We start from the raw sequence: 14,250 nt of genomic DNA, 5'->3' as shown, positions 1-14,250 counted from the left end.
GATCAGTGAGTGAGCTGTACCAGGATCAGTGAGTGAGCTGTACCAGGATCAGTGAGTGTGCTGTACCAGGATCAGTGAGTGTGCTGTACCGGGATCAGTGAGTGAGCTGTATCAGGATCAGTGAGTGAGCTGTACCAGGATCAGTGAGTGAGCTGTACCGGGATCAGTGAGTGAGCTGTACCGGGATCAGTGAGTGAGCTGTACCGGGATCAGTGAGTGAGCTGTACTGGGATCAGTGAGTGAGCTGTACCGGGATCAGTGAGTGTGCTGTACCGGGATCAGTGAGTGAGCTGTACTGGGATCAGTGAGTGAGCTGTACCGGGATCAGTGAGTGTGCTGTACCAGGATCAGTGAGTGAGCTGTACTGGGATCAGTGAGTGTGCTGTACCGGGATCAGTGAGTGAGCTGTACTGGGATCAGTGAGTGATCTGTACCGGGATCAGTGAGTGAGCTGTACCGGGATCAGTGAGTGAGCTGTACCGGGATCAGTGAGTGAGCTGTACCAGGATCAGTGAGTGAGCTGTATCAGGATCAGTGAGTGAGCTGTATCAGGATCAGTGAGTGAGCTGTACTGGGATCAGTGAGTGTGCTGTACCGGGATCAGTGAGTGAACTGTACCAGGATCAGTGAGTGAGCTGTACCGGGATCAGTGAGTGAGCTGTACCAGGATCAGTGAGTGAGCTGTACTGGGATCAGTGAGTGTGCTGTACCGGGATCAGTGAGTGAGCTGTACTGGGACTAATGAGTGAGCTGTACCAGGATCAGTGAGTGAGCTGTACCGGGATCAGTGAGTGAGCTGTACTGGGACTAATGAGTGAGCTGTACCAGGATCAGTGAGTGAGCTGTACCAGGATCAGTGAGTGAGCTGTACCAGGATCAGTGAGTGAGCTGTATCAGGATCAGTGAGTGAGCTGTACCAGGATCAGTGAGTGAGCTGTACCAGGATCAGTGAGTGAGCTGTACCAGGATCAGTGAGTGAGCTGTATCAGGATCAGTGAGTGAGCTGTACCAGGATCAGTGAGTGAGCTGTACCAGGATCAGTGAGTGAGCTGTACCAGGATCAGTGAGTGAGCTGTATCAGGATCAGTGAGTGAGCTGTACCGGGATCAGTGAGTGAGCTGTACCAGGATCAGTGAGTGAGCTGTACTAGGATCAGTGAGTGAGCTGTACCAGGATCAGTGAGTGAGCTGTACCAGGATCAGTGAGTGAGCTGTATCAGGATCAGTGAGTGAGCTGTACCGGGATCAGTGAGTGAGCTGTACCAGGATCAGTGAGTGAGCTGTACCGGGATCAGTGAGTGAACTGTACCGGGATCAGTGAGTGAGCTGTACCGGGATCAGTGAGTGAGCTGTACCAGGATCAGTGAGTGAGCTGTACCGGGATCAGTGAGTGACCTGTACCGGGATCAGGGAGTGAACTGTACCGGGATCAGTGAGTGAGCTGTACCGGGATCAGTGAGTGAGCTGTACCAGGATCAGTGAGTGAGCTGTACCAGGATCAGTGAGTGAGCTGTACCGGGATCAGTGAGTGAGCTGTATCGGGATCAGTGAGTGAGCTGTACCGGGATCAGTGAGTGAGCTGTACCGGGATCAGTGAGTGAACTGTACCGGGATCAGTGAGTGAGCTGTACCAGGATCAGTGAGTGAGCTGTACCAGGATCAGTGAGTGAGCTGTACCGGGATCAGTGAGTGAGCTGTACCAGGATCAGTGAGTGAGCTGTACCGGGATCAGTGAGTGAGCTGTACCAGGATCAGTGAGTGAGCTGTACCAGGATCAGTGAGTGAGCTGTACCAGGATCAGTGAGTGAGCTGTACCGGGATCAGTGAGTGAGCTGTACTGGGATCAGTGAGTGAGCTGTACTGGGATCAGTGAGTGAGCTGTACTGGGATCAGTGAGTGAGCTGTACCGGGATCAGTGAGTGAGCTGTACCAGGATCAGTGAGTGAGCTGTACTGGGATCAGTGAGTGTGCTGTACCAGGATCAGTGAGTGTGCTGTACCAGGATCAGTGAGTGAGCTGTACTGGGATCAGTGAGTGTGCTGTACCAGGATCAGTGAGTGAGCTGTACCGGGATCAGTGAGTGAGCTGTACCAGGATCAGTGAGTGAGCTGTACCAGGATCAGTGAGTGAGTTGTACCAGGATCAGTGAGTGAGCTGTACGAGGATCAGTGAGTGAGCTGTACCAGGATCAGTGAGTGTGCTGTACCACGATCAGTGAGTGAGCTGTACCAGGATCAGTGAGTGAGCTGTACGAGGATCAGTGAGTGAGCTGTACCAGGATCAGTGAGTGAGCTGTACCAGGATCAATGAGTGAGCTGTACCAGGATCAGTAAGTGAGCTGTACCAGGATCAGTGAGTGAGCTGTACCAGGATCAGTGAGTGAGCTGTACCAGGATCAGTGAGTGAGCTGTACCAGGATCAGTGAGTGAGCTGTACCAGGATCAGTGAGTGTGCTGTACCGGGATCAGTGAGTGAGCTGTACCAGGATCAGTGAGTGAGCTGTACCGGGATCAGTGAGTGAGCTGTACCAGGATCAGTGAGTGAGCTGTACCAGGATCAGTGAGTGAGCTGTACCAGGATCAGTGAGTGAGCTGTACCAGGATCAGTGAGTGAGCTGTACCGGGATCAGTGAGTGAGCTATACTGGGATCAGTGACTATGCTGTACTGGGAGACGGGAGAGTGCTGTACCGGGAGCAGGATTGCAGCAATGACATTACCTTCTGATCGGGCCGAGAAACCTTAGAGACTATCCAACGCTGGACGAATGTATCACTGGGCAAAGTGTTGTTTTGTTTGGTCGACAATCTGCTTTATTGCACAATAGGTAAAACATACAGAACACTGAGAGGGATAGAGTCCAGTGTAAGCAGTTCAACATCAGTTTGGAAACTGTCACTAAAATAAAGATCTAACGAAAACTTTTGATTACAAGTTGAAGTACAAACATTGATTCTGTTTCCGTATCTATCCCAGTGAGGATGCAGAGATTAATCTCCTTCACAGTCTTCTTCCGCCTTGATTTTTTTCTGGTGTATGACCTGATTTTCAAAAAAGTCTTTCTTCAAAGATCAGTAGAGATCCGAGAAAGTTTCCAACACTGAGAAACTGTATTCCCCCTGACTGAGGGGAAATGGTGAACTAATGGTCTAATGTGTAAAATAATGGCACAAGGCTCCCATTGCCAATATACCCCTGGATACCGAGCTCCGCCTCTGACTGTCTGAGGCATCAATCCGCTCTTGGGTAACGTGCTGCCCTGGGGGAACACATGTCTGCAAGGACCCTACTCTGATATTAACTTACTGTTAAGATTCAACCAGCTTGAGATATGTTTCATAAAATATAAATTACATAAAGCCGACAGTGAAATTAACAGAATATGACATAACAATATATGATATCAGAAAATATGAAACCTTCTCATCGAATTAACTTGAGCATCATTGTGAAAGGACATGTGACTACATTCCTCAAATCCTCTCTGAATTTCCTCTGGGTCACTGCGTAAATAAAAGTGTTCGTGCAGCAACTCAGGAGCTGGAGCATGAAGCTGATTTCTGATACAAATGTGGGCGGAGAAACAGAGTATCCCAAGTAATCCAATCGTCTCAATATAGAACAGATCATGAACACCACCCATAACAGTATGAAATTCCCCGATATAACAAACAGTACAATCATCGATTTCCTTCGGTTCTCCATCTCTGGGTCACTGGGGCTCTCGCCACTGCTCCGACCCCGGAGTCTACTGCGGGCTCTGCTGGACACTAAAATGTGTCTGACTGTTAAAGCATTGAACAGTAGAATCAAAATAAATGGAATAAAAGGTGTTAAAATGTAATGCATTAATTCAACGATAGTCCAGACCAGCGAACGAGAGACACCAATTTTCACGTGGCAAAACCATGGACTGTTGGACAGCCAATATTTACTTGTATACAGAAAATACCAGAAAATGTTCCTCAGACAGCTCAGCACTGTCACTGTTCCTAGAACCACAGTCGCTGTTTGCTCCGTGCAATATTTCAATTTCAGCTTCTGGCAACAAATGGCCACAAATCGATCGAAGGTGAATGTGACGGTGAACCAGACAGAACAATCTGTGGCTACATAAAGCAGGATAGCGTGGATATTACACATTCTAACGTGCAACAGAAAAATAAATTGATCCCGATAAACAATAGGAATCTGCCTCAGTATCAGATCGATGATCACGACCAGTAGATCCGCCGCTGCCATGGCCACCAGGTAGTGAGTGACACATTTGGAGAGACCGCACTTTCCCCGAGACAGGATCACAATCGTCACCACGTTAACTGTGAGCAAGAGGAAAATAGGGACATTATTCACAAACAGCGGATACATACAGTAATTTGCTGTGTTTCCAAAGACATGACGGAGTCGGATCTATAACAGGGATAATATCGTTCTTCACAATAACATGAGATGCACCAAGAATTTTGCTGTTTGGCATTTCATCAAGTGATGGAACCGTATCATGTTATCAGTGATGGAGATACGTGGAGATGTCATTTGCAATCAGAGGAATCGGTAAAGGATCGCTAAAGATGTGACACAATGGGACCAAATGAAACACGGTTCAAACCAGAACCTGATTTTAGAACAAACCCTAAAATAATGAATGGAGAAGTGTGAGCTTCACCAACACGTGAGCCAGCGGGAGAAAGAAATGGGGGGTATTTGCAGGATTGAATTGCAGAGTGTACGAGTTAGTTGTTGGAGTGATACAGCTGAACTTACTGTCCCGAAGTGGGGATGGGATAGAATAGGCCTGTCAGTAAGAGGAATGGGACAATTGATGGTGCCCTTAGGATGGGATTGTAAGCTGACAACACCCACTCTCTGTGCTCATAGATCGACAATGGTCATTGGTTCAAGGCATTGAACGCACCTGTACAATGTCACAAACCAAACCTGGCTCTCAAATGTTTGTAATCAATGCAATAGTATCATAGGAGTTACTGGATGAATAAAAATACTACAGTTCATCTAATTTACCTTGTAGCTTCCGGGTTGTCACACGATGTAATGATGATTGCGTCATTGTCTAATCAGAGCAATCAATTGCTGCCAACAGTGTACAATAGAGCCAGGCATGAGTGGAAGAGAAGCCCCCTGGTGGCGAGCATTGGGAAGTACAGATCCAACGTCATGTGTCCCCTCTCAGCAGCTACCACATGACATGTCTCCAATTACAACTGCAGCAACAAGGTATTTATATCTCGTCTTTAACACAGTGAAGCTTTCCAAGGTGCTCCGCAGGTGTATTATAATACAAAAAAATAATGTCCAGACACATAAGGATAAATTGCGGCAGACGACCAAAGCTTAGTCAAAAAGGTCGGTTTGAAGGAGCGTCTTAAAGGTGGAAATCGAGGTCGAGAGGCGGAGAGGGTTTGGCAGTGAATTCCAGAGCTCAGGGCCCAGGTAACAGAAGGCACGGCCACCAATGTTTGAGCGATTAAAATCAGGGATGCTCAAGAGTGCAGAATTAGAGGAGCGCAGATATCTTGGGGGGTTGTAGGACTGGGGAAGTTTACAGAGATAGGGAGGGGCGAAGCCTTGCATGGATTTAACAACAATATTTTGAAATAGAGGCGTTACTTAACGGGGAGACAATGTAGGTCAGCAAGTACAGGGGGATGGGTGAACTTGGTACGAGTTCTGACAGGCAGCCGAGTTTTGGATCACCTCAAATATACGTAGGGTAGAATGTGGCTGGGCAGGAATGCATTGGAACAGTCAATTCTACAGGTAACAAAGGAATGAGTGAGGGTTTCAGCAGCAGTTGAGCTGAGGCAGGAGTGGAGACGGGCGATGTTACGGAAGTGGAAAAAGGCAGTATTAGTTATGGAACGGTATATGTTCAGAAGCTCATCTCAGGGTCACATATACCAGCAAGGTTGCAAACATTGTGATTGAGCCTCAGACAGAGGTGGGGAGAGTGATGGTGTAAGTGGCTGGAGAACGCAGTTTGTGGCAGGGACCGAAGGCAACAGCTTCCCAATATTTTATGGGAGAAAATGTCTGCTCATCCAGAACTGGATGTCAGACCACAGTCTGAAAATTTAGAGTCTTTGGAGGGGTCAAGGGAAGTGGTGGTGACTTCGAGCTGAGTGTCATCAGCGTACATGGGAAACTGACGCTGTGTTTTCGGATGATGTCGCCAAGGGGTAGCATGCAGATGAGAAATAGGAGGGGGCCAAGGATAAATCCATGGAGAACACCAGATGTAACGATGTGGGAGCGGGAAGAGAAGCCTTTGCAGGTGATTCTCTGGTTAAGATTAGAAAGATAAGAATGAACAAGCTGAGTGCAGTCTCCCCCAGCTGGATGACTGTGGAGTGGCGTTGAAGGAGAATGGAGTGGTCAGCAGTGTGAAAGAATGCAGATATGTCAAGAAGGACGAGGAGGGATAGCTTATCTTTGTCACAGTCATGTAGGATTACATTAGTGACCATGATGAGCTGTTTCAGTAATGTGGCATGGGCAGAAACCTGAGTGGACAGAATCGAACATGGAGGTGGGAAAGGTGCACACGGATTTGCGAGGAGACAACACATTGAAGGACATTGGCGAGGAAAGGGTGGATGGACACGGGGCGGTAGGTTCCAAGGACAGAGTGGTCAAGCGGTTTGCTTTTTTGAGGCGAGGGTTGATCACAGCAGGTTTGAAGGAGAGGGGGATAGAGCGCGAGGAGAGAGAACCATTAACTGTGTCCGTTAACATGGGAGGCAGGAAGGAATGTTGGGTGGTGAGCAGTTTGGTGGTAATAGGGCCGAGGGAGCAGGAAGTGATACATGAACAATTTCAGCACAGGTAAGTCATGAGGGGAGATTAGAGAGAAAGTGGAAACATATGCAAGTCCCGGCCTAGGGCAGGGCGATCCTGAGAGGAAGTTTGTCACGGTGGCCTAGGGGAAGGAAGCAAAGTGGCAGAGGCAGCTGATTGGATGGTCTCAATCTTAGAGACAAAGAAGTGCATGAGCTCCTAATATTGTTGTGGGAGGTGAGGATGAAGGAGACTGGGGAGAGGGTTTTACGAAGACGGTTAGCAGTCGAGAATGGAAGTCTGGTTTATCTTTGCATTCCAGAATGATTCTGGAGTCGGGAGCAATTTTGTCAGACAGGAGCAGGACCCAATAATACATTATTATTGGCGGTGAATGGCTAAACCAGTTGTCTGCCATATCCGTTTAAGTCTGTCTCTTGGACTTAAGGGAGTGAAGTTGGGTACTGCACCAGGGGGAACAGCCAGTGTGAGAGAGACTGATTGTTTTAATCGGGACTGGGCCAACAAATGTGGTGGTGAGGGTGTGGTTGAGCAGATCGGTAGCTGCAGAAATATCGTGGTGAATGGAGGGCCGAAGGCTGGACAGTTGGGATCTCGCAAGTGCAGTTGTAAGAGAGTCGGGAGAGAGAGTTTTCCAGGGCGGATACAGAAGGACGTAGGGTTGGTGTGGGGCTCGGGGAAAGACACATACACTCTATCCTGGAAAGGTAATTTTTGAAGCATATTTATCGAACTTGCCTCTGAATGAGTCAACTCTCACTGCTTCCACCATCTCCCTAGTGAGCCTGTTGGTATACATTTAAAATCACAACTAGTTTACTGGACAATTTCTGAATTACGTTACAGGTTACAGTTGGAACAATGCTGCTCTTACTGTAAATAGTGGAATAATATGATTCAAACTATAATCGCCCAGATTTTGCGGTCAGTGCTCACCGCTGTCCTCGAACAATGCTGCCCACAAAGATCCAGTGATTCCTGTGGCATCAATATCACCCCGCTGATAGTAACTTGCATTTGAGGGCAAGTATAGGGGATCTCCAGACTCCAGCAACAGTGATGTCATGAAGCTGGCTCAGCAGCCAATCACATTGAACAATTCACAGATTGCAAATTGGGAAGTAAAATGCGCTGATTATCCTTCACTTTTTAATTGTTTTACAGAGAGTGAAATAAAGATTGGGACAAACACGGGAATAATGTAGAAACTGAAATAAGATAAGGAAACATGTTTTTTAAGTTAGAAATAACATGGAATTTTTATCATTGTGGAAGATTTTGACATAACGTCGGTATAAAATTAGATGTTTCGTGCTAGATCGATGGTTCAGCAGTAATTAGAATGTAATACACCATCAAAAACACAGTTACATCTCTTTCAACAAGGCTTGACTATTTCCAGGGATTTTAAGAGAGATATAACAGCATAAAAGTTTAAGTTATATCAGCGAGTTGAATTGATTGCCGGCTGTGGGGAGTTTAACAGCGAGTCCTGGGGAGGAACAGGGAATGACTGGCAACAACTCCTGGATTTCCACCTGTAACTGCGCATGTGCTTACTCTGGACATTGCTCTCAGATTCACAGTTGAAATGATGGCAAATGCTGAGAGCAAATACCGGGCCATTACACCAAAACTGGGTTTCAGAAGTGAGAATCGTAGAATCGTAGAAAAGTAGAGCACAGAAGGTGGCCAATCGGTGCATCGAATCTGTGCAGGCAACTATTTCCATTCTATTCAAACACTGTGACTCTTGCTCTTTTCCTCAAGTGGCGGGAGTGCACTCGGCTTTTAATTCATATAATGAATAAATCACAATCCAATAACGAATGGTGTCACCAACAAAACACTACGCTGCAATGACTATACATTCGATCAGCGATATGATGAACTGTATCAGATCGGCACGGGATTCAATTAATAATGCAGATTCAGTCTCAGTAATCAAACCATTAAATGTGCTGCATAATAATAAACCGTGAATCCAAATTAGAACTATAATTTAACTATTCAGAAACAGTGACATAACTTAAAACGGGAAATGATGGAAAGTGCGGCAGCTGAATCAGATTGTATTATCAATGCTTCTGTCAGTTAACTGTTCTGACTCATTTGTACAATTAAATAATCAACTGTATAATGCAGAAATTGCCTAAAGTTTGTGAGGTCATGAAACAGTTTCTCAGCCGAAACTCAGACTCACAATTTAGAGCAAAGTGTCCCCTTTAAAGTGAGAGAATAAGTAATATGGCTGGTCCCATCGCCTGACAGAATGGTCAGATCTAAATACGACTGCTGAAATGGAACTAATAATGACAAATGAAAGACACAGCAATCATTGAACTGCTAGCAATGAATGGGAGTTCACATCAGTGCAGTGTGGACCATAATCAAACACACACAGGAGCGATTCACAAAACAATGGAGAGGCAGGAGAAAGGAAGGAAGACACAAAGAAAGACAGGAAGACAGAGAGAAAGAATGAATGAATGAATGAATGAATTGCCGGAGTGCAACATCTTTCATGACCACAGGATGCCCCAAAATATTTTCAAACATCGATGTATTTTTGAAGTTTCTCAGTTGCTAAACTGCAAGGAAAGTAATTGAATAAAAATCTGGACACAGGGACTAAGAAGCCACTTACTGTTAATCTCGGGTTATTGAAATACCGACTGAAAGCAAGAACTTACCAGGGACACCGACAGCAGCCAGCAGAGGATAGTAAATCTTTTGGACATCAAAAATTGCCCATAGAATTCGGAGCTTGATGAGAAAACCAAGAGACATTTTCCCTTGCGATTAGAATCGATGAATCGATGGTTGGTATTAACGCTGGGAGCAATTCACCGATTGAGACAATGAGAAGATTCCTCTTATTTATAGGCGAGAGAATCCATCCAGTTATAACATCGCCCCTGCTGACTGGGTTTAGTTACAGTTACTGAACAAACAGATGATGTCAACAACTTTCATAGCAAGACTTTTAATGATATAAGCACAATTCCCAATCCGATAAAGCCCAGAAGACCTGGAGACGAAAGTCTCACATTCGTAAAAGAATGACATAATTGCCTTTTCTTAAAAAACTTATCAGGAAATACTGGGAATGGTAGAATCACAGAAAGTTACAGCACAGAGAGCGGTCATTGGGCCCACTGTGTCTGTGTGGCTGAAAAGGAGCTCTCCAGCCTAATCCCACTTTACAGCTCTTGGTCCGTAGCCGTGTTGGTTACAGCACTTCACGTGTATAACCAAACACTTTGTAAATACGATGCGGCTTTCTGCATTTACTACCATTCAGGCAGTGACCTCCAAACCCACACTAGTGTTTGGGTTCAGAAGTGTTCTTCACTAATCCCCTCCAATCCTTCAAATCTTTATTTAATTCTATCCCGCTTGGTTATTTCCATCTCTGCTGAGGGAATTAGCTCCTTCCGATCCCACTCTATCTAGGCCCCACATCATTTCATGCACCGCAATTAAATCTCCCCTCCGCATTCTCTGTTCCACAGTCAACAACCGCGGGCTATTCAATCTTGTCTCATGGCTAAAATTGTCCAGTCCTGGCAACATCCTCGTGAATCTCCCTTGCACCCTCTGCAGTTCAATTAACATTTCCTGTGATTTGGTGACCAGAACAGTGCTCAGTACTCTCGCTTTGGCCTAACAACTGTTTTAAACAGTTCAAGCATAATCTCCTTGCTCTTATGTTCTCGGTCTCGGCTAATAAAGGAAAGTAACCCATATGTCTTCTAAGCTATCTTATCTACTGGTCCTTCTACCTTCAGGGATCTGTGGCCATACATTCTGTGGACAATGTCCCTATGATCCTCTACCACTTATTGTGTATTCCAGTGCCTTGATGGCCCTCCCCAGTTGATTACCTTACACTTCTCCTGACTCAATTCCAGTTGTCACTTTTCTGTCCACCTGAGCAGGCCATTGATTTTAGACCACCAAAGTGGATAACCTCACATTTATCTACATTACACCACATCCACTGGTTCTCCCTTGTCCACTCTACAAGTTACATCCTCAAAAAATTCTAGCAGATTTTTCAAGCATGATTCCCTTTCATAAATCCATGCTGACTTGGACCGATCCTGTCACTGCTTTCCAAATGCGCTGTTGTTACATCTTTAATAATTGATTAGAAATATAGAAACATAGAAATTAGGTGCAGAAACAGGCCATTCGGCCCTTCGAGCCTGCACCGCCATTCAATAAGATTATGACTGATCATTCAACCTCAGTACACCTTTCCTGCTTTCTCTCATATCCCTTGATCCATTTGGCCGTAAGGGCCATATCTAACTTCCTTTTGATTATATCTAATGAACTGGCCTCAACAACTTTCTGCAGTCATGAATTCCACAGGTTAACCATTCTTTGAGTGAAGAAGTTTCTCCTCATCTCAGTCCTAAATAGCTTAACCCTTATTCTTAGACTGTGACCCTGGTTCTGGAACTCCCCAGCAACGGGAACATTCTTCCTGCCTCTAATCTGTCCAATCCCGTCAGAATTTTATATGTTTCTATGAGATCCCCTCTCAATCTTCTAAACTCCAGTGAATGCAGGCCCAGTCGATCCAGTCTCTCCTCATATGTCAGTCCTGCCATCCCGGGAATCAGTCTGGTGAACCTTCACTGTACTCCCTCAATAGCAAGAACGTCTTTCCTCAGATTAGGAGGCTAAAACTGAACACAATATTCCAGGTGTGGCTTCACTAAGGCTCTGTACAAGTGCTGTAAGACCTCCTTGCTCCTGTACTCAAATCCTTTAGCTATGAAGGCCAATATGCCATTTGGCTTCTTCATCGCCTGATGTATCTGAATTCCAAACTTCAATGACTGATGTACCATGACACCCAGGTCTCATTGCACCTCCCCTTTTCTTAATCTGTCACCATTCAGCTAAGATTCCGTCTTCCTGTTTTTGCCACCAAAGTGGATAACCTCACATTAATCCACATTATACTGCATCTGCCATGCATTTGCACATTCACCTAACCTGTCCAAATCACCCTGCAGCCTCTTAGCATCCTCCTCACAACTCACTCCGCCATCCAGCTTAGTGTCATCTGCAAACTTGGAGATATTACATTCAATTCCTTCATCTAAATCATTGATGTATATTGTAAATAGATGGGGTCCAAGAATTGAACCCTGCTGCACTCCACTGGTCACTGCCTGCCATTCTGCAAAGGATCCGTTTATTCCGACTCTCTGCTTCCTGTCTGCCAACCAGTTCTCTATCCACGTCAATACATTACCCCCAATACCACGTGCTTTAATTTTGCACACTAATCTCTTGTGTTGGACCTTGTCAAAAGCCTTTTGAAAGTCCACATACACCACATCCGCTGGTTCTCCCTTGTCCTCTCTCGTTACATCCTCAAAAAATTCTAGAAGATTTGTCAAGCAAGATTTCCCTTTCATAAATCAATACTGACTTGAACCAATCCTGTCACTGCTTTCCAAAGGCGTTGCTATTTCATCTTTAATAATTGATTCCAACATTTTTCCCACCACCGACGTAACTGGACTATAATTCCCTGTTTCCTCTCTCCCTCGTTTTTTAAAAAGTGGTGTTACATTAGCTACCCTTCAGTCGATAGGAACTGATCCAGAGTTAATAGAATGTTGAAAAATCATCACCAATGCATCCACTATTTCTAGGACCATTTCCTTAAGTACTCTGGGATGCAGCCTATCAGGCCCCGGGGATTTATTGACCTTCCATCCCATCAATTTCCCCAACACAATTTCCTGACTAATCAGGATTTCCTTCAGTTCCTCCTTTTCGCTAGACCTTCGAATACCTAGTATTTCCGGAAGGTTATTTGTGTCTTCCTTAGTGAAGACAGATCCAAAGTATTTGTTCAATTGGTCTGTCATTTCCTTGTTCCCCATTATAAATTCACCTGATTCTGACTGCTAAGGGCCTACGTTTGCCTTCACTAATCTTTTTCTCTGCACATATCTATCGAAGCTTTTGCAGTCAGTTTTTATGTTGACTGCAAGCATCCTCTCATGCTTTATTTACCCCTCCTAATTAGACCCTTTGTCCTCCTCTGCTGAATTCTAAATTTTTCCCAGTCCTCAGGTTTGCTGCTTTTTCTGGCCAATTTATATGTCTCTTCCTTGGATTTAATAATATTCTTAATTTCCCTTGTTAGCCACGGTTGAGTCACCTTCCCCTTTTTATTTTTACTCCAGACAGGGATGCACAATTGTTCAAGTTCATCCATGTAATCTATAAATGTCTGCCATTGCCTAACCACTGTCAACTCTTTAAGTATCATTTGCCAGTCTATCCTAGCCAATTCACGTCTCATACCATCGAAGTTACCTTTCCTTAAGTTCAGGTTCGTAGTCTCTCAAATAAAACTGTCACTCTCCATCTTAACAAAGAATTCTACCATATTATGGTCACTCTTCCCCAGAGGGCCTCGCACAACAAGATTGCTAATGAATCCTCTCTCATTGCACAACACCCAGTCCAGGATGGCCAGCTCTCGAGTTGGTTCCTCGACATATTGGTCGAGAAAGCCATCCCGAATACACTCCAGGAAATCCTCCTCCACTGCATTGCTCCAGCTCGGTTAGCCCAATCTATATGAAGATTAAAGTCACCCATGATAACTGCTGTACCTTTATTGCACGCATCCCTAATTTCTTGTTTGATGCCATACCCAACCTCACTACTACTGTTTGGTGGTCTGTACACAACTCCCACTAGCGTTTTCTGCCCTTTAGTAATCCGCAGCTCTACCCATACAGATTCCACATCATCCAAGCTAATGTGCTTCCTTACTATTGCGTTAATTTCCTCTTTAACCAGCAACGCTACCCCACCTCCTTTTTCTTTCTGTCTATCCTTCCTGAAAGTTGAATACCCCTGGATCTTGAGTTCCCAGCCTTGGTCACCCTGGAGCCATGTCTCTGTAATCCCAATTATATCATAATCATGAATAGCTGCCTGCGCAGTTAATTCATCCACCTTATTACGAATACTCCTAGCATTGAGGCACAGAGCCTTCAGGCTTGTCTTTTTAACACACTTTTTCCCTTTTGACTTTTCCTGTAATGTGGCCCTTTTTGATTTTTGCCTTGGGTTTCTCTGCCCTCCATTTTTATTATTCTTCTTTCTATCTTTTGCTTCTGCCCCCATTCTACTTCCTTTTGTCTGCCTGCATAGGTTCCCATCCCCCTGCCATATTAGTTTATCCCCTCCCCAACAGCACTAGCAAACACTCCCCCGAGGACATTGGTTCCGGCCCTGCCCAGGTGCAGACGGTCCGGTTTGTACTGGTCCCACCTTCCCCAGAACCGGTTCCAATGTCCCAGGAATTGAATCCCTCCCTCTTACACCACTCCTCAAGCTACGTATTCATCTTAGCTCTCCTTCTATTTCTACTCTGACTAGCATTTG

At 45.3% G+C, this 14,250-nt stretch overlaps 1 protein-coding gene across 1 annotated transcript; it reads right to left on the bottom strand.

Moving 5' to 3' along the window:
• Positions 1-3,420: 3,420 nt before the first annotated feature.
• On the bottom strand, positions 3,421-9,603 carry LOC139248811 (probable G-protein coupled receptor 139). The gene is made up of 2 exons (XM_070872190.1): positions 9,507-9,603; positions 3,421-4,316 (listed from the first exon to the last, which is right to left on the bottom strand). The coding sequence occupies exons 1-2, from the start codon at positions 9,601-9,603 to the stop codon at positions 3,421-3,423; spliced, it is 993 nt and encodes a 330-aa protein (XP_070728291.1).
• Positions 9,604-14,250: the final 4,647 nt, after the last annotated feature.

The sequence above is a fragment of the Pristiophorus japonicus genome, unplaced genomic scaffold (assembly GCF_044704955.1).
Source record: "Pristiophorus japonicus isolate sPriJap1 unplaced genomic scaffold, sPriJap1.hap1 HAP1_SCAFFOLD_296, whole genome shotgun sequence".
NCBI classification, from domain to species: domain Eukaryota; kingdom Metazoa; phylum Chordata; class Chondrichthyes; family Pristiophoridae; genus Pristiophorus; species Pristiophorus japonicus.
The sequence above is the reverse complement of the archived record's forward strand: the minus strand, read 5'-3'. Positions and strand labels throughout refer to the sequence as shown.